Here is an 18,606-nt window from a genome sequence, read left to right on the forward strand (position 1 = left end):
GTTTAAAAAGTAAGATTTGAATCTCTCTTTCTTCAATTATAAAAAAAATTATAATAAATTTTGAAAGAGTTTAGGATATCATTATCGAAATAAATTCTTATTAAGGTAGATAAATGAAAAAAAACAGATAAATGAAATTAAATATAAAATAAACAATACTTGTAAATATTTATTATAATAAATTCTTTTAAGTTAAAAAAATTAGTAAATGAAGATATATTTATCACACACTAATGAAAATAACTATCTTATTAAGATAGTTAACAAGATCTCGTGAAAGACTAAAACATATGTAAGACTTTGTTTCTAATATATTGTTATCTATAGTAACACATGAGAATTCTCTCCATGGCATTTTTTTTTTATTCTTAGTGATAATAATCAATCGTTTTTTACTCATAAAAATGAAATAAATAAATTATACTCCTAAGTTCTTTTAGGTTTAAAAAAGGGATAAATAAAGATATATTTTTCACTTAGTAACCAAAATAACTACTTTATAGTTAATAAGATCCTCTAAAGACTAAAATATCTTTAAGATTTTGTTACAAACCTATAGTTTGTTATCTATAGTAACAGCAAGAGGAGGATATCTGTCCATGACATTTTTTTTAGTATTCTTAATGATAATCAATGGTTTTTGCTCATAAAATAAGAAATGAAATTAAATATATAATAAATAATATTCCTAAAAAACTTGTAATAAGTTATTTTAGATTTTGAAAAAAATACTAAAATATCTGTAAGATTTTGTTTCCTATAATAACAATAGGATCAATTTCTATTTCTGTTCATAATTCCTTAGAAACATCTATTTCTGTTTTGCCATGCAGATACATCTGTCTTCTTCAGTTAAGAAACTCCAAATACTTTAGAAGCATTCTGTTCATTGGTGCTTCTGCAACTACTTGCTCTTTCCCATAAGGTATGCCACTAGGACTTCAAGTTGTTCTGATTTTAATTCATCTCCAAAGACATGTCAAGTTCAATTTTCTAGAAAAAAAAAATGACATAGGAATTAAGTTTAAGCTGATATATAAGTCCTAACCAAGTTAACATTTCCTTACATGTTTATATTCTATTCAAACTCAATGAAGAGCAAGATGTTGAGAGTCAGAAATTTTAATGCTTGAACTGGGCTGCTATCATTAGTTTAAAGGTAAACAATGAGAGATCAACCAGTGCTAAATTCAGAATTTCTGAACCTAAAGAAGTGTCGGCTTCTGTTTCTCTCAACTGACATGGGTGTAATGCTACTTTCTCAACATCGAGTACAATTATTACAACTCTTCACATCAAATAAACCCAACAAGCAGTTATTTGAGGAACTTCTGATGGGAACTAACGAAGGTATTTGAAGCAAAGATGGCGGCTTGCACGTACTCCACACTTGTAACAGAACAAGAAAGATATTTGAGTGGACTGCAGTGATCACAAAGTAATTCGATATGTCGAAATCAAAGAAAAATAATGCCTTGTGATTTGACTAAGCATCCATGGAACTAAAAGCAGAGAGATCAACAATATACACTAGCCAAATTAAGGAACCTCAATCATGGGAAGAGTAAAAGATTCATGGCAGAATGGTTTTCCAGCTTGAACCCAGAACTGAGAAGGGATTTACTGATGCGACTCTCATATTACAACGTATACTAATTACAAAGCAATACCTGTTCTAATTCACAAGTCAATTGTAATCAGTCATGAATATATATAGAAAGACAAGTGAATAAAACCCAGCATTATTAACAGATTAAAGGTATGAATTATGAAAGTTGTACGATGAAACATAAATTTCACAGATAATATATAACCAACCCATTCTAATGATTACTTGGAAGAATCTTAAGATGAACTAATTAAATTACTGACCTGCATCCCACATAACAGCAACCAGCTGATTTTTCCACATGGTAATTGCACGTAGGGCATTTCCTCCACTTCTTCCTCTTAGCCAGATCAACTAACATTGCACCTTCGCCAAGCTTTTCCAGTTTCTGAAACCTTGCGCAATTTCTTCCTGAATGCCAAGCAACCTTGCACTGCACGCAAAATTCTCTCGTGCAAACGGGACAAGGGAAATTCTTAATAGCCTTTCCCCCATCATTAATCAACAGTGCTGAGCAATCTTTATAGGGACAGTAGAATTTTTCAGAGCCAAGGACCGCAGATTGACAGCGGGCTTTTCCCCATCTGTTAAACAAATCTCTTGGGAGGATATCACGGCAGAAGTCAAGGATCCAAAAGCCCTCGACAACTTGTTACTGAACAAGGAATGAAGGTTACGTTATCTTCAAGTTTCGATTCGATGTACTTGATAGTGCATTCAATGCAGTAAAAGTGGGCACAGCCTTTGAGGTTGAAACAGTCATCCAGGGGTTTTGGCTTGGCTCAACACAGATTTTGCAGAACAAAGTTGGGGTGTCATCGTCATTTGCAGAATTCAAGGAGTGTTGTTCTATCTCAAGATCGTCTGAGGGCGTGAAGTAATTCTCGTCTTCATCTAAAATGGATGCGGTTTCAACTTTTTTGCATAAGACATTCAGAAGCTTACACATCTTGGTGCCCATCTTTCTTGATTCATTACAAGAAATGTGAAGAGCTGCCAACATTGATTTAGATTGATTCTTTGTTGCATGTGATGCTTGAACTTTCGAAAGAGACTCATGGAGACTGGCTTTCCTTAGCTCAATCAATACACCAAATGGGGACAGAAGAGAAGACAAGCCTGTTATTACATAGTATATGCAAAGAAATATATATGTATTATGAAAGATTCCAATATAATTCAAAGACGATCAAGGTTTGTAGAATAAATTATGAAAGACATTGAACTTATGAATTATCATGTTATTATGGTAGCAATAAATAAATAATATATATATATATATATTTGTCAACTTTTTCAACAAAAAAAAATATCCTTTATATCAATAGCAGTGGTGATACAAATATATTGCAATTACTGGCTTCATCGCAGGGGATGCAGGACAGAGGCTACTTCCTTGACAAAATTCGTGAAGACCCATCCAAGCCTAAAAAATTAGCACATGAGGTGAAGTCGTATATTTTATGTCCCTCCCTCGGATATATTAATTTGGACCTTGTTATCATGACTGACACAGTCATTTGGTAGAATGACAGTTTGATTTTAGCCACTATTTTATTTTAAAAGAGACCTCCTCCTTGCTTTTCCACTAGTCGGCTGATATAAAGAAAGAGCAAGTACCATCATCTTACGAGCGAGAATGACTGCATTGGCTACGGAAAATAAAGATAGGCAGCTAAACTTTGCTCCCTTTCTCACCAAACATATTATTGAATCAAGCACACAAGCCCAAAGTACCCAAAGCCATCACATTTGTCCAAACAGAATATACACAAGTAAGAATATGAATATTTACATCGTAATTGACCGGTTTGTTTGACAAATGTAGATGCACATTTGATCCAATGCGAAATTAGGCTTGTGAAATGGAAAAGGGAGAGAATAAAAGCTTTTTGTCCATGAAACAATATTCCTTCATCCATATCCACATAACTATGAAAGGCAACTTCATGCTGTACAATCACTGATCTTCCAGGGCAGGAACTGCACCAAGTAGTCAAGTTGTTGCTTGTTTCACAAGCTGCAGCAAGTTACTATACCCAAATGGTGTTAAACTAATAATGTAGGCTAGAGTAGAGGTCATCCAGAGCAACATACAAGGGCTCAGCAGCCTTTGGTCTGTCCACTGTCCCAAGCAGTATGTCAGCAGTGGTGAGATAAGGATCACCATAGAACCGTAGGTTGGTATCCATTCTTGTTGCAACAATGTTCCCTTCCAATGACACACCAACAAATGCCCCTGCAAAATTTGCAACAGGACGGATTAACAAATTGACAAACTACTCAAAAGAAGAGTACAAACACATTGCACCATGGAATACCTTTGCTACAACTGTAAGTGTAACACATGCCAGAGCCTCGATCCCCTGCCCGAAGATCAGCTTCCAGCACTCTCCCTACAGGTCCTGCAGCAGCACTGCATCCAGCACCAAGAGAAAAATGCATTCGACTACAAAATGTCTTCACAGCTTTCGAATCATGAAGCACAATTATCAAATCCATGACCTCACCCCCAATCTGGAAAACACATAAAAATAACATTTAGCTAATAGATTGTACATATAATTACTTTGGAACTGGGAAGGAAGTTGATCCTTAGCTGCCTAGACGTGCATAATCTGCTAGTTTGGGCATATATTTATCTCAATCGAAAGTTCACCTGAGCACCCCATCCTAAACCAACAGAGAATATAGCTGATGGGGCAGACCATGTTCCATCTGACCTTCGTGCAGTAACAAGACCAGTCCCAAGTTTGTATGCAACAAGAACTCCAGCTTTAACAACAGTTAAAATAGCTAAGCCTTTGGCTCCTTTCAGAACTGCCAATGGTATAGATCTCTCTGGATTCAACCTAGCAACCTGGCCATTTCAACAACTGTTATTAGATGCTTCTCACAGTGTCTGAATATAGCCATTATGTAGCTCCAATATACAAGAAATTAGCTCAACTCGATATTTAAGCTGAAGCACTGGATAAAGAAATGGCATGTATCATGGTTGATGATTTCATGAAGCAAAACCATTCGCATGAAAATTTGATCTAGTTGGGAGTTATGACCTAGACACGAACTGTCTTATAAGAATTACAGCATGGGAATTGGGAAGAAAATCACAAGGTTGATAATAGTTTTAGACAAACAAAATTACCGTCTTGTATGAATAATGAAAATCAGGATCATACCTGGCAATAGCTTCTCAAGGTATTGGATGCTTTGTAGATCTCATGTTCCATGGACAAACCAACAGGCAAATTCAACCAACCTCGAGTGCACGTCCAATCCATGACATCATGTTTTGCTACTTGCACAGCGTTGCTAATGGTATTAATAAGAACACCCTGCAATGGGTCAAGCCTATCATAGCAAGAATCACACACCCTCTGGGGATTTCTTTCTCTAAATTTAACAGGAAGCAAGCACCTTCCCTTAGAACATGTTCTGCAGAAAATCCTTCCACAAAACCGGCAATGATGTCTGCCACATGTAATTGCAGTAAAGGGAGCATCACACTGCATGCAAACCGTGGTAGAACTATCAGGAAGCCACTCTGGAGGCTCAGCTTCCAACACCTCTTTATATGCATTATAATTTATCCCACTTGGCTCCAGAAGTGGTGGTGCACTCGGTATATAAACCGAGGAGTGCAGATAGGTATCTCCATTCTTTCCAGACCCCAAAAATGAGACATTAGAACTTTGGTAATGCTGATTCAAAGAAACACTCGTGGGGCCTTTATTACGCCCAGTTACAATTGCAAATAACCCACTCAACACATTCTTCAAGTTCACATCTGGATGCAAGCCATTCCGCATTGATTTATAGACATCATCACCAGAATCATAACCTCCATCAATAACATCCTCAGATTCAGCTGGAAACTGATAAAAGTGATCTCTTTTCATTGACTTCGAGCCTAATGGGACAATACTTTTGTCTTCTGGCACAGGCCAAACAGAATCATTATAATCATCATCAAATTGATACGCGTTATTATTCTCCTTTTCTAGTTTTGAAAGCGTGGAATACGAGACCCTACCCTCAACGCTGGCCATGCAACCACACCACCAAGAAGCTAATTCCTAAATTCAACAAGCAATTTCACCGCAATTCAAAAATAGATACCCCTCTTAGCCGCTAATTGAATCCCCTAAATAACAAATAATTGCAAATGAAGTCACGAATTCATCAACATAAAACAGAGCAAAGAATAAATTTCTAATAGCATAATGTTTTGCTTTTCCTATGCCATAATTAAAACGGGATTGTTTCACGCAATCAAAAGAAAACAACTTTGCTTCCATCTAGGGATTCAAGACGTTACTTTTTCATCTTAATTTATTGTTCGAAGGCTGAAAATGAAAATAAAAATAAATATTGGGATAAAATTCATACCTATGCATATGGAAATTAACGTATCGAATTGGAAGACTTAATTTCGAAGCTTTAATCTTTAATCTTTAATCTTAACAACATAAACAAGAAGAAGAACAAGCAGGACCGACAGGGGTTTTTTCGTGAGTTTTTTTCTCTGGTGGAAGTCGTAGGAGGATAGAAAGAGGACAATTCCCAATGCACGAAACCTGAACGAATAAAATAAAAATAAAAAAATAAAAGGGAAATATGACAAAATAAAACTCTATGGGCTGGGAATTGGAATGGGCCACGTTTAGATCCTAAACTCTCCTGGCCCATAAAAGATTACGGTTTTCCTAAATTTGAAGTGATAGTTTGGGTCTGAAACGCCCAATTGATTGTTTCTTGGATCAGTGAGTGGGCTGCTTAGGCTGGGGTTGGACTGGACAAACCGTTTCCCTTTCATAACCGTGGAGTCAAAAAGAAAGTAACAAATGAAAAACCATAAAGGTACAATTTTCTCTGCACAACTGGGTCTGAAACTCACGTACCCAAAAGAAAAGGAACTTTGATTCTCGCGGAAATCGAGGATTCAAGAACTAATGTAGTTGGTAACAGGTATATGCAAGTTTAAGGTTCTCTTGAGTTTAAAGTTCGTGTGTTGGGTTTTTGCTTCTCTTGGAAAACGTTGATCAAATGGAGGCTGACAGGTATCATTCATCTTTAGTTTCCTGTAATTGTTGTAACTTAAAAAAAACAAAGTTTTTTTTTTATATTTTGTAAATATTTGTGTCAGGTTGAATTCTCCAAGCACGTCTGTAATTACTTTTGAAGTATTGGGTCATCAACTGCAGTTCTCCCAGGTAATTTGTCATTATTTCTCTTGGGAGGTTGCTTATTCTGTCAATTAATTATCTTATTTGAGATGGTATGCTTTTTAGTACAATTTATCTTTAAAAGGATGGAATGATTCTCCGCTCGAATCTGATATCCAACTAGGATGAACTCTAGTTCATCCATAGTTTCACTCTTTTGCTAACTAATCTGTTTGATGCAATAAGTTCTTTCTAGGCATGGTTATGAGTGAATTTCTGTTCTTTCTTTCTTTCTTGTTTTTCCACTTTCAAAGAATGTACCTTCGTGCTACTTACAAAGCGAGAAAGTCTAGTCAAGTTTGTGGACAACAAGCTAGAGGAAAAAAGTTTCCCTGCATTTACTGGTGTGGCCGAGGAAGAAAATTATAGTTGCATATTTAGATTATTGTTTGACTTCATGTTTTTCAGTCTTCCATCTTTATGCTTGTTTGTTCTGTGATTCTGTTACCGAGAATCACTGCATGGTGCAGTTTTTTTTTTTTTTCCAAGGCTTTGCTTGCCGTTGTAGCTATATTTATTTGCTCCTAAATTTTTCCTCATTGTGGCAGGATCCTAATTCCAAACATTTAGGAACAACAGTTTGGGACTCATCAATGGTGTTTACCAAATTTCTGGTATTGATTTTAATCCTTTTTATTGCTCTTTAATTGCATTGCTGCAACTAAAGTTGTTGATTTTTAGGCCTTTGTTTGAGTTGAGTTTATGTTGTCAACCTTACATGGGTTGCAGAACACTGTTAATCTACTTCTTCTTCTTAACACTTTTAACCTTGTAACCCATTTTTACGGGGCCTCTTTTTATAATTTTGATCAACTTTGTGTAGGACTTGAAATGAGTATACTGTCATCTAAACCCCATGGCATATTTAGTGTTTAAGTGGGGGCAAGCCTTTCCTTTTCATTTATTTTTATTAAACTTGCAGGTCTCAGGCTTATGTTTTATTTTTCTGCCAATTTTTCTGTTTCCAACTTCATGAATCTGAATTCTTACATGTTTCAGGAAAAGAATTGCAGAAAGGGAAGATTTTCCCCATCAAAACTTAAAGGAAGGCGTGTTATTGAACTAGGGGCTGGTTGTGGAGTAGCTGGGTTTGGTCAGTTTCTAATTCTGTACATTTAGTACATTTGGTCAGTTTGTGGAGAAGGTCTTTTATGACCCTGCATTATTTGGTAGGACATTGCTTACTCTGACTCAAGTGCACTTTCCAGGAATGGCATTGCTGGGATGTGATGTAGTTTCCACGGACCAAATCGAGGTTGTGTCATTGTTGAGGAGAAACATAGAACGCAATACTTCAAGGATCATGCAGATGAATTCTAATTCAGGTGTGCTTTCTTGCAGATGTTTTTATTTAGTTTATAGGATTTGGGCAACTTAGATTTATTTGTATAATTTAGTTCATTTATATTTCCTTTTGCCCACCAAAGTGACATAACTAATCTTGACCAAATGATATGGCTTTTAGTAGTAGAAGAGTTATTCAACAATCAGACAGAGGATTGTTCCTTTCTGCTACCAAAAGCAATGCTACTGGGGAAATTGAATGCTAGAATGGTACTTTTATCTCATGGGATTATTATGTTTATTTAGATTCATTTGGATCGATCCGGGTCGCAGAGTTGGACTGGGGAAATGAAGATCATATAAAAGCTGTTGCTCTGCCATTTGACTACATCATTGGTACAGATGTTGTAAGTTTTCCAGAAGTATACATTTTTGCTGAAAAAATGTCTCAGGTGTTGTAGTATTGGTCCAGTTGAAAGTGATAAATTACTGATATTAGTGTGGTGATTCTATCCTTATGTAGTAAGGTGCAGAACCTTTTATTGCCACTCTAGTCATTCATTTGTTACTTGCTGAAACTGTTGATTGCTTTGACACGTCTGTAATAAAAAGCCAATATGTGTCTTAGCCTTAGGACTGCAAATACCCCAACTCGTCAGAGCTAGTAAGCCATTGATTTGATGTCATTCATGCAGTACTGCTCTTCTTGTTATAGGAACATACATTGTATCTAGGACAGTTGCATATATGATACTGATGCTTATTTACCCGTTCAGGTTTATGCAGAGCATCTTTTGGGACCCCTATTGAAAACGATACTTGCATTATCAGGCCCCAAAACCACAATTATGGTATTATACTGTTTCCAATTTTCCATTGGAATTTTTTTCTATTGTTAATAGGAAAATTTGTTATTAATACACATTTTTTCGTTTTTAAATGCTTCTTTTTAGTTGGGTCATGAGATCCGTTGTACTAGTGTCCATGAGCAAATGCTTCAGACCTGGAAAAAGTTCTTTGAAGTGAAGATTGTTCCAAGAGCCAAGGTACACATTTTTACACTCGAGTTCTATTATATGTTGTGCTTTATTTATTATTAATTCGGAAATTGGTCTGAGTATAGCTGAGATAATCACTCTTGGTTAATAACTATTGAATTGTTGATGACCAACTCAATGGAGGTCATCCTTCATTTTGAATGAAAATAGATGTCAAACTCTTCCTTTCTTGATTTTATCTGCAGGTTTGAGCCTCAGATAAGATATTCATCTAATTTTGATTTTAATGAAATTCTGTCACTCGCTGTAGTTGTTTAACCTCTACTTCATCCCATGCAGATGGACAGTAAGTACCAACATCCAAGTATTCAACTTTTCATTATGGGACTAAAGACCCCAGCTGTTACTGCAGAGAAGCTAGACAATGCTGTTAGTGCAGAGAATTTGGACAAGAAGACTCAAGGGATTGACCAGCAAGTTAATGAGGTTAAAACAAGAAAAACAGATAGAAAAGAGGAAGAGAACTGTGGAAATGGTACTGGGGTAGATGATTTGGATGGTGAAGTTATAAAGGAAGATTGTCTCCAAGTGACAAGGCTCCCTGATGGAAAGCTTAGTGACTGGGAAGCAAGAAGATACGGCTCAATGGCTGCTCGGCTTCTACGAGACATCAAGATAACTTAAATTTTCAGGTCTTCTAATTTGTTAAAAAGTTTCTTTACTTTTATATTTGTACGTATGGGTTGATGCGCAATTGTACATCCTCATTTGTTAAAAAGTTTCTCTACGTTTATATTTCCACGTATGGGTTGATGCGCAATCGGACATCCTCATTTGTTACATTAAGGAAAAATGACATGGCATATACATATATTTAGTTACTTAATTCCTTTTCATGTAAAATCAAGTAGGTACCAAAATCCTATTATATTTGGTTTATATTAAGCTCAGCAAATAATGCTTGAAGAGGAAGATAATAGCTTGCTAAATTCTGCATGTGTTACTACTTACGATGTAACATGAAATAAACCCATCATGTTGGAACCATCTAAATGACAATGGTCTGTTGTACTTGAATATATACAGTGGAAGTGTTACAATCCTAGACACCCCTGATCATACTTTTCTTTTAGCATCTGTGAATAAAGTTATTCTATCATATGAAACCTCCTGTTATGTTGTTAATTTAGATTATTCTTGTTTTGCCTGCAGATCCACAGATGACTCCCTACACCTGTTTTCGTGTACTTGCGCATCATTTGTTGTGGAGATGGAAGGTTATCTGTAGGAAGTAGAACTCTGCGGTCTCAGGCGGGTAACTCGGCCAATGGACTGGTCTATAGGCATATATGAGGAAAATGAAAATTTTTCTGTTTGAATATTTAAGTTCTATAAGTGTCCTATTAGACGCAATATAATTGCCTCTGAAATTTGATTTAATAACGCATTATATTACCCTTTCTAGAAGGACACAGTTTCAGATCAAATCCTGTTGAAATTGCATCGAGGAAAATGTGTTCTATGGATGAGTTGGACCAATTCAGGCTTTATTAGTCTTATTCATTAGTAGACATGGGGTCAGGAATTGATTTCTTTCCAAGATAGTGCCTGTATGGCAATAAAAAAATTGGATAAATAGTTTTTCCTCAAACAGAATAGAACCCTGCAACTGACATTATTTAGTGCATAATAACCTTTTGTTTAACTTCTTTTTATTTCCAAACAAGAAAGAGAAAAAGAGTAAAATGTAGTTAATACGACTGTCTTCCATTAATGCATTAATGCTTTTATTTACATTAGAAGGAAAAAATAATGACAATAATAATATTAATAAAACAAAAAGTAGTACAGTGGCTGTCTTCCATTTGGGTGGCGTTATACAACTAGAAGACCAGATCCACCACTCTTAGACCAAAAGGGAAAGAAATTTTTCCCACTCAACTGCGGACGAGCAGTTGCCTTTTTACAGAATATCAGTACGTCAAAAGCACTAATGGTACAAAAGCAATCATAGCACAGTTCTAAAACAACACCTATTTCCAAACTTAATCAGGCATTTCATCACTTTGAATTGATGTTGCATGAGTTTACATTCGTCGCAGAAGTCACACATCCGCCCAACGAACTATTGGTCAAAGGAACCGAAACTTTTAACCTGAGATCCGAAGCTTCTTTCCAGGTTGCACATCATCATTATGATGTCCACCTTCACCACCTGAATCTTTCTCCATCTTCTTTCTGGCCAGTATTTTATTAATCTTATGCAGCTCATTGTTGAGCTTCTGGTCCTTGTTCTGCTTTCTTGTCTTCCTTCCATCTTGCATCTTCACACCAAACTGGAAAGCAGCCTTTGGCATTGCTTCCTTCTGCTCATTGTATGTTGCCCATTCCTCTTCTGTTTCAAAGTCCCACCTATGAAGACGACCCTTTGCCTGTCCAAATTATTTCAACATTATAATCACCATCAATACTATTAATTCAGACCAAAACTAAATGAAGAATAACTTTCAATTTAGGGGTAAGAAAAAAGCTTACTCGTCCTCCCATATCCATTTTCGACAAGTCATCTTCATCGTCACTGTCAACAATCTCACGGTTGTACTCCTGATAGCCAGGATAACATTCAGAGTAACTCTCAGATATGAAATTCGGATCCTTCTCACGAGCATCCTTCTCCCTCAATTGTTGAAGCCTTTGATCATCCCGCTTGAACACAGATCCCAACCCTCGATCCTTCTCTTCTTGAGTCATGAACCGTGGATCCTGTGGAATGTTCAATCCTGCTTGTACATCATAACCTTGCATGTTGGCCTGAAGGTATTGCTCAGGGTAAGCCATTTGCTCAGTATATTGGTAGTCCTGCCACTCACCCTGGTATCCACCAGCCAAAGCCTGTGTTTGCAAGGCATCATATCCACTCTGAAACCAAACAGTCAAAACAGAATACAGAATAATTCAGCAAAAGGACATAAGAACTTAATTTTAACAAAAATTCAGTAGCTAAACATGAATGGCAAGCTTAATTTTAACCATTTGATCTCCAAACATATTCTATAACACTTCAATTTCTACCTTTTGCACATCTGTTTCCCCTGCATCCAGCAAAGGATGAATGATATCTAAAAAAAACTTACCAGTTCTTGCCATTCTTGAGGAGCAGCAGAGGGTTGCACTGGACCATAAGCAGGTTCAGCAAAATATGAAACTCGTTCCTTATGTCGAGGCGACTCTTCCATATCCTCTGAGAGAGGGCTTGGGTTCATGTCCTTCCTGGGACTATCATAGTCAATACCATCCCCCACAAATATGTCATCCTCTTCTGCTCTAGCAACAGTTGGGCCCTGCTTCTCTCTCGAATCAAGATAATTTTTCCTAGGAGGGGGTGGAGGCGGTGGCAAAATTTCCTTTTCAGTTCTACCATTAGACATTCCACCATTAGGCTTTGATGGCTTGTCCTCTTCATCATATTCATTTCCCAAAGCCAAAACCTTCCCTAAAATGAGAAAAATGAAAATATTAGTTATAGGAATAAAAAGATATATATTAAACGCAAATAACAGAAAAGTAACATATGATCACAAATAAAAACAACATGCAACAATACGGTTGTTGATCCAACACCTAATCCTATCTTAGAAAGTTAGCCTCCAACTTTTAATAGACAAATAAATATAGCAAACACCTTTGGCATCTCTTTCCTTCTTTTTCTTCTTCAGAACCTTCCCAGATGATCCAAGGCGAAGATATGACAGAATTTTAGCAATTCGATCTAGCACAGAACCGTCAACACTGACAGTAACCATTTCCTGCACAAGAGATATAAAATCAAAATCAGAGACACCATCTAGCATAAAATGGAAATTCCCAATAAGGATATACAGACATCTGGCACTGGACAGTCAGCTTTACTCCTATGCAAGGTGGTTGGAATGTCATTCGAATATCCACCCTCCTGAAACAAATAAGGGGAAAAATTAGGTCAGGAAATTGGAATTATAGAATTAAAATTATGAACACTCAACAAAGCTATTCATGAAAAGTTGGCACAATTATAGTCTCAAATCCTCGTCAAGTAACTTCAAATGAAGTATCTAAAATAGATTTTTTTCTCTCTTCAAAGTTGAACAATCATTTGAGTTGTAAGCAGCAAGTGAACCCAGCTTAAGATCCAAAACATTAAGTGAAACAGTTATACAATAAGGAAAATGTTACAGGCAGTCATGCCTTTCAGGATACGCCGTTCCCAGCACATGATAGCGTGCAAGTATGCTTGTTAACATGGACCAATCACACCAGTGAATGCTCAAGGTTCATCTGTGGCAAAAGTACCCAGAGCACCCCTCTTAAAATAATTAGAACACAATAGAAAACTGCACTAGGCTTACCATGTTAAAAATAAATGCCATTCGACCAGGAAGAAACATTTCATTTGTCTTCATTACAGTCTGAGGCTTCACTATCCATTGATACACTGACTGAGAAAAGGAGAAAGGTATCCATATTGAGTAGTTCTCCAAAGCAATAAACAAACAAATTTCTCTAAAAAAAATTGGAAACATTATTCCACAACACAACATCTGAAGAAGTTGTTGCACCTTAGCAGTGGCTGTGCGAAATGATATTTGTTGGTCTTCCTTTGATTTTCTGTCAGAAAAACAATGGTTTGTTAATAAAGTAATTACAAGATTATTAGTTACACAATTAACAGACAACTTAGGCCATTAATTCATACAAAAGTATAATGCTAGGACATGAACTAACAGAACTGAACACTGTACTTCATATTAATAAGACTTCTTAGGGATAAAAAAGTCGATGCTCTTCTAATAAAATGACAGTATATTTAGCTCATACACTAAATAAGCAGATGCTAAACATAAGGCTGATCTGTAAGCTTTGTACTAGCTCATAGAAAACTCATACATTGGTTTCCTTTGACATGCAATCGGATTAAATTTAATTACCTTGACTTTCCGTCACCATCTTCTCCAGCATCTGGCTTCTTATCAATCTCGCTCCTCACTTTATTAAGCAAAGCATAATCCAACCCTTTGACCAAATGCGTGTGTTCCACATCACCTGAACAATACAGACGCAGACATCAATTAAAACAGCTAGCAGTTAAACAACAGCACCAATTTCCCCCAGCAAAGCCAAAAACTATACATTACGGGAATCATATCAATTAAATTATCAAATTTCTCAAGTTATAACAGCTGGAAGCCACGCACCTCCAAGGTACTTGCTCTTCTCGATGGATATCTTATGAGCATCAGCTGACCTAAAAATAGTCATACAAAAATAATTACTAGGAGGAAAGCAACTAAAAAATATGTAAAATGCAATACAAAAGCTGCATCAACTTATGGATGAAAATAAAAAAAAGCAGAATCTCACCGAAGATCGACGGTTCCAGGAGGAGCAACAGCATGAAAAGAACCTAATTCAGTTGGTTCATAATCTGGATTTTGATCCTCTCTTCGCTCCTTAGCTCTGTCTCTGTACTTTGGCTGCTCTGGCTCTTCCGCTTTCTCCTCTCTGCACAAATTACCAATTCAATTCTATCCCACCAAAATTCATGGAAAAAACCACCTCTAAAATTCACTTTTTCTGATGCTTAAAATGTAAGTGAAGCATTGGCTAAGAAAGCGAGGAATACTTACTTACGACGAGCAATTTTCTCCTTGTAGTATTTCTTGGAGGAAGACATTGATTAAAAGTTTTCAGTTTGTTACAAATAATCAGGATTCGAAGCCAGTGAATCGACGATTATTGGAGTTTAGGGCTTCTAATTTTTAATATTTTCTCTAGTTAGGGTTTTAGAGGATTGGGAATGAAGACGTCAGCCTCTAAGGAGCGAATACGGATTTGGAGTGAGCTGGGAGGAAGGAAGGAGTGTTAAATTACACAAATACCCTCATAATTGAATATTGGGCCAATGGGCTTTGGGTCGGTTAGTTGAAGAGCGGAGCCGCCAGTGCGCCACTTGTTTTCTTCGTCCAAACGCAGCGTTTTGCTTTCTTTATTTTATCCAAATCTGATGTTTGAGTCCAAATTCTACAATGTCCCTTAGTTGAGAGATGCCGTCTCTTATAACTCGTCACCCTTTATTTTATTTTAACTTAAGTTTTTCAGATGTGATCATGATTAAACTACAGCTTAATATGTGTCTTAATGATGGATACTTAAATTACATTTTACTTGTGAGCACTAGTGGTAATTTTCTAAATTAATCGAATATTTTAGAAATACCATAGCTAACACACTTTTATTATTTATTGTACATTAATTATACATCGAATTTATGGACTTGACGGCGAAAAGAAAGAGAGGGGGAAAAGGACTTAGAATTATCTTTCTAATATTCTATATTTGATTACCTAAGGGTAAGGACCGACTCCATGATGATGATTGCAAGGTAACATATGTCTAATTGAACTGGAAGCTGTTGCATCTTTCAGAAAGAGACACGGCAAGACATTGAAGGTACCGCCTGCCAAAGTTAATGCTATCAAAGTTAAGTTATATAAAGTTATAATCTTTGACATAATCCGTATAGATTCCCAATGGCAAAGCTAATCTCCTACATAAATTTCTTCAAAGTCTCTGTAATTCTATTATTGTCGACTACCTCCAGGTGTTTTGGTACCCCGCTAGAGAAGGGTAGTGCGCTGTTCATTTTTGGAGACTCTACCGTCGATCCTGGCAACAACAATTACATCAACACCATCCCTGAAAACAGAGCACATTACAAGCCGTATGGGCAGAATGGCTTCTTTGCAGAACCAACAGGGCGATTCTCAGATGGTCGTGTGATAGTGGATTATGTTGGTATGAGATCACGGTTATAACAGGATTTTTTGGTTTGTAATTTTGTTTTGACTGCTCCATGAACTTGCTTCCTTTTGCATTTGCAGCCGAGTATGCAAAGTTGCCTCTGATTCCTCCATTTCTACAACCTTCTGCTGATTTTACCAGTGGTGCTAACTTTGCCTCAGGTGGGGGTGGGGTTCTTCCTGAGACCAATCAGGGCTTGGTAAGGAACTCAGGATTCTATTTCTGTAACGGGTCAGGGAAAAAAACACAGATTTTTCTATTGTTTCTTTGAACATGTTATTCTGCTCTTTATCAGGTGATTGATCTTCCTACACAACTAAAGAATTTTGAGGAGGTGCAAAAATCATTAGTAGAAAAGTTAGGAGAAGCACAGACGAAAGAGCTTATATCAGAAGCAGTTTATTTCATCAGTATTGGAAGCAATGATTATATGGGTGGTTATCTAGGTAATCCAAAAATGCAAGAATTTTATCCTCCTGAAGCGTATGTTGGAATGGTCATCGGGAACTTGACCCAAACACTTCAAGTAAGCGCCCTCCACACCCCAATTAAGCTTTTTAACTTCGATACTTCGCTCTGACTCTAGCCAGTATCTTAGCTACTTTTTTTAACACCATTCGTATTTTTTTTTTTTTAAATCAGGTGCTGTACGAGAAAGGAGCAAGAAAATTTGGCTTTCTAAGCTTGTCTCCACTAGGCTGCTTACCAGCCCTTAGAGCATTGAACTTCAAAGACAACGAAGGCAAATGTCTTGAAGCAGCTAGCGCCCTTGCACGAGCACATAACGATGCTTTAAACGCTGTCCTCACGAACCTTGAACATATATTACCAGGCCTCAAATACTGCAATTCTAATTTCTATGAATGGCTAGACGACAGAATGAATAATCCCTCAAAGTATGGTGAGTCTGCTTAATCCGAGTGCAATGACGTGTTTTTTCTAATGTAGCTAGCATTCACTACTCCCATGTGTCCCGTTCCTCATCACTCTGTAATCATAAATCATTCTCCTTTCATCGTACAGGTTTCAAGGATGGAGTAAATGCTTGCTGTGGAACCGGACCATACGGGGGTGTTTTCACCTGCGGAGGCACAAAGAATGTCAAAGACTACCAGTTGTGCGACAATGCAGATGATCATGTCTGGTGGGACTCTTTCCATCCCACTGAGAGAATCCACGAGCAATTCGCAAAGGCGCTATGGAGCGGACATCCTTCCTCTGTTGGGCCATACAACCTCGAAGATCTCTTCTTCAACAAGGAAAAGCTTACAATTGCTGATATAGTTGATTCCCCAGAAACAGACCCGTTTCAGTAATTTCCCGGGCATGGCCCTGCACGATGGTTTCCTAACTTTCCTCAGGATGCAAGGTCAATGGTTTTCCAATGAGTCTGGTTTGCAATTTGGACCCGATTGTTTTGGCAGGCAAAAGCTTGGGTCGTGGCTAAGCAGGAAGCCCACATCATGAATAAAGAAAGATTAGTCATCTAAGCAATGCCCTTGCAATCATGATGCGTCCTCCTGAATAATGTACGCCATTCGACACAATGGTCGGTTAATAACGCAAATGCTTTGCTTTACTAGTCCTAATTTGCAACCCAAAGTAGAAGCTAGTTAAACTCTTTAAATCGCACTCCACCTGAAACTCGTGCAAAGCAAATTTTATGAATCAGAATTTCCAAAGTTGAGTAAAAGCTATCGACCCCGTAACTGGATATGTGAAACAAATTAAGTGCTCGGAGAATTCCATGTAGCAGTGGCATCATCTTCATACATGTCAAATCGTCAATTCATTGACTAGTAACCCCCCATAATTTTGCACGTGCTGAACGAGGGGAAAATTTAAAAACCTTCAAAATGAACAATCAAACTAAAATTATTTAATCAGCTCAATAATTGAGCACATGGCGGTATATACCCCAGCTTCAAGCATCCTTTATAAAGATAGACAAGATACTCAATACAGCCAACAGCGACAGGCCACATTGCTTTGAGCCACCAACTCCGTTCCAACCGCCCTGGAAAACAAAGTCGTATTTCATACACTTGGTGCCTATGAAAAGCCTATCTAGCAAGACAAAAGCTTCTAACAAATATAAATCGAAAGCCAGCATTGTTTAAGTGACATATACACCTAATTCTTGTACGATCCCTCCTATAGTTTTACTATTACAATTGGTCTAGGTTGAATTTCCATGCCAATCTAGAATCGTAGGTTCATTAAGTATTTTACGGCAAATCTAACAAAGTAAGTTGATTCCACAATTTGCAGAAATAATTGATACTCCTGTTCCATTGGAAACATCATTTAATGGGATTGAAAAGATCAAAAATAGAAATGCACTGAAAAGAGAAATGTCACCCTCAGTTAGATTATACTACATAATTTTTCTTTTTGTGTCTTTTTTTTTTTTTAACCATCAGAGTTAAAGTTACATTTTCAATCTCGTGTGTTAGCCAACATGTGGCTCTGAATCTTGTGATTTTTTTTTCCTCAATGTGAATGACAATGAAATATGGGTAGCTTGCAATTTGCAACTTTCGAAAGTTATATTAAATTGACAGTTAGAACAGAGCTGCAGTCGTGGAAGCAACTGTGTGAAACAACAGCTAGGAATTGGCTTTGATTGCACAGACTTTACATTACAAGT

The 18,606-nt window shown here is 37.0% G+C and overlaps 4 protein-coding genes and 1 pseudogene across 5 annotated transcripts; 2 read left to right on the forward strand and 3 right to left on the reverse strand.

The window, feature by feature from the left end:
* LOC108663397 lies at nt 935-2,668 on the reverse strand (annotated as a pseudogene).
* Nucleotides 3,263-6,199, reverse strand: LOC18588213. Of its 2 annotated transcripts, none has more exons than XM_018128345.1 (5): nt 6,002-6,199; nt 4,792-5,756; nt 4,269-4,469; nt 3,931-4,126; nt 3,263-3,848 (listed from the first exon to the last, which is right to left on the reverse strand). In XM_018128345.1, the coding sequence occupies exons 2-5, from the start codon at nt 5,659-5,661 to the stop codon at nt 3,664-3,666; spliced, it is 1,452 nt and encodes a 483-aa protein (XP_017983834.1). In that variant the 5' UTR covers nt 5,662-5,756; nt 6,002-6,199; the 3' UTR covers nt 3,263-3,663. The 2 variants fall into 2 exon arrangements, with proteins under 2 accessions (XP_017983834.1, XP_017983835.1); XM_018128346.1 differs by having other exon boundaries at nt 4,792-5,710; nt 6,002-6,186.
* On the forward strand, nt 6,451-10,658 carry LOC18588214 (protein N-lysine methyltransferase METTL21A). Its single transcript, XM_007012468.2, has 10 exons — nt 6,451-6,672; nt 6,759-6,825; nt 7,386-7,451; nt 7,837-7,930; nt 8,046-8,162; nt 8,428-8,528; nt 8,898-8,972; nt 9,075-9,167; nt 9,459-9,811; nt 10,332-10,658. Exons 1-9 carry the CDS (start codon nt 6,659-6,661, stop codon nt 9,801-9,803), a joined length of 972 nt encoding a protein of 323 aa, XP_007012530.2. The 5' UTR covers nt 6,451-6,658; the 3' UTR covers nt 9,804-9,811; nt 10,332-10,658.
* Nucleotides 10,866-14,999, reverse strand: LOC18588215 (suppressor of mec-8 and unc-52 protein homolog 2). Its single transcript, XM_007012471.2, has 11 exons — nt 14,783-14,999; nt 14,517-14,657; nt 14,351-14,400; nt 14,084-14,198; nt 13,715-13,763; nt 13,505-13,594; nt 13,003-13,071; nt 12,802-12,925; nt 12,254-12,612; nt 11,655-12,038; nt 10,866-11,551 (listed from the first exon to the last, which is right to left on the reverse strand). Exons 1-11 carry the CDS (start codon nt 14,827-14,829, stop codon nt 11,270-11,272), a joined length of 1,710 nt encoding a protein of 569 aa, XP_007012533.1. The 5' UTR covers nt 14,830-14,999; the 3' UTR covers nt 10,866-11,269.
* LOC18588216 (GDSL esterase/lipase 5) lies at nt 15,686-17,481 on the forward strand. The gene is made up of 5 exons (XM_007012474.2): nt 15,686-15,950; nt 16,037-16,155; nt 16,252-16,482; nt 16,599-16,857; nt 16,980-17,481. Exons 1-5 carry the CDS (start codon nt 15,686-15,688, stop codon nt 17,270-17,272), a joined length of 1,167 nt encoding a protein of 388 aa, XP_007012536.2. The 3' UTR covers nt 17,273-17,481.

This window comes from Theobroma cacao, chromosome 9, assembly GCF_000208745.1.
Source record: "Theobroma cacao cultivar B97-61/B2 chromosome 9, Criollo_cocoa_genome_V2, whole genome shotgun sequence".
NCBI classification, from domain to species: Eukaryota; Viridiplantae; Streptophyta; class Magnoliopsida; order Malvales; family Malvaceae; genus Theobroma; species Theobroma cacao.

What these genes read in the sequence shown, in the direction of transcription:
- LOC18588214 (XM_007012468.2), top strand. An exon ending in ATCAACTGCAGTTCTCCCAG is followed by an intron (nt 6,826 to 7,385) that starts GTAATTTGTCAT and finishes TCATTGTGGCAG; the next exon opens with GATCCTAATTCCAAACATTT. An exon ending in AGATTGTTCCAAGAGCCAAG is followed by an intron (nt 9,168 to 9,458) that starts GTACACATTTTT and finishes CATCCCATGCAG; the next exon opens with ATGGACAGTAAGTACCAACA.
- LOC18588213 (XM_018128345.1), bottom strand. Translation starts at nt 5,661, where the DNA reads ATGGCCAGCGTTGAGGGTAGGGTCTCGTATTCCACGCTTTCAAAACTA. An exon ending in CCTTGAGAAGCTATTGCCAG is followed by an intron (nt 4,470 to 4,791) that starts GTATGATCCTGA and finishes TGAAATGGCCAG; the next exon opens with GTTGCTAGGTTGAATCCAGA. An exon ending in GTTTAGGATGGGGTGCTCAG is followed by an intron (nt 4,127 to 4,268) that starts GTGAACTTTCGA and finishes TGTGTTTTCCAG; the next exon opens with ATTGGGGGTGAGGTCATGGA.
- LOC18588216 (XM_007012474.2), top strand. Translation starts at nt 15,686, where the DNA reads ATGGCAAAGCTAATCTCCTACATAAATTTCTTCAAAGTCTCTGTAATT. An exon ending in ACTTGACCCAAACACTTCAA is followed by an intron (nt 16,483 to 16,598) that starts GTAAGCGCCCTC and finishes TTTTTAAATCAG; the next exon opens with GTGCTGTACGAGAAAGGAGC. An exon ending in GAATAATCCCTCAAAGTATG is followed by an intron (nt 16,858 to 16,979) that starts GTGAGTCTGCTT and finishes TTCATCGTACAG; the next exon opens with GTTTCAAGGATGGAGTAAAT.
- LOC18588215 (XM_007012471.2), bottom strand. Translation starts at nt 14,829, where the DNA reads ATGTCTTCCTCCAAGAAATACTACAAGGAGAAAATTGCTCGTCGTAA. An exon ending in TTCGCACAGCCACTGCTAAG is followed by an intron (nt 13,595 to 13,714) that starts GTGCAACAACTT and finishes TCCTTTTCTCAG; the next exon opens with TCAGTGTATCAATGGATAGT. An exon ending in TGGCATTTATTTTTAACATG is followed by an intron (nt 13,072 to 13,504) that starts GTAAGCCTAGTG and finishes TATTTGTTTCAG; the next exon opens with GAGGGTGGATATTCGAATGA.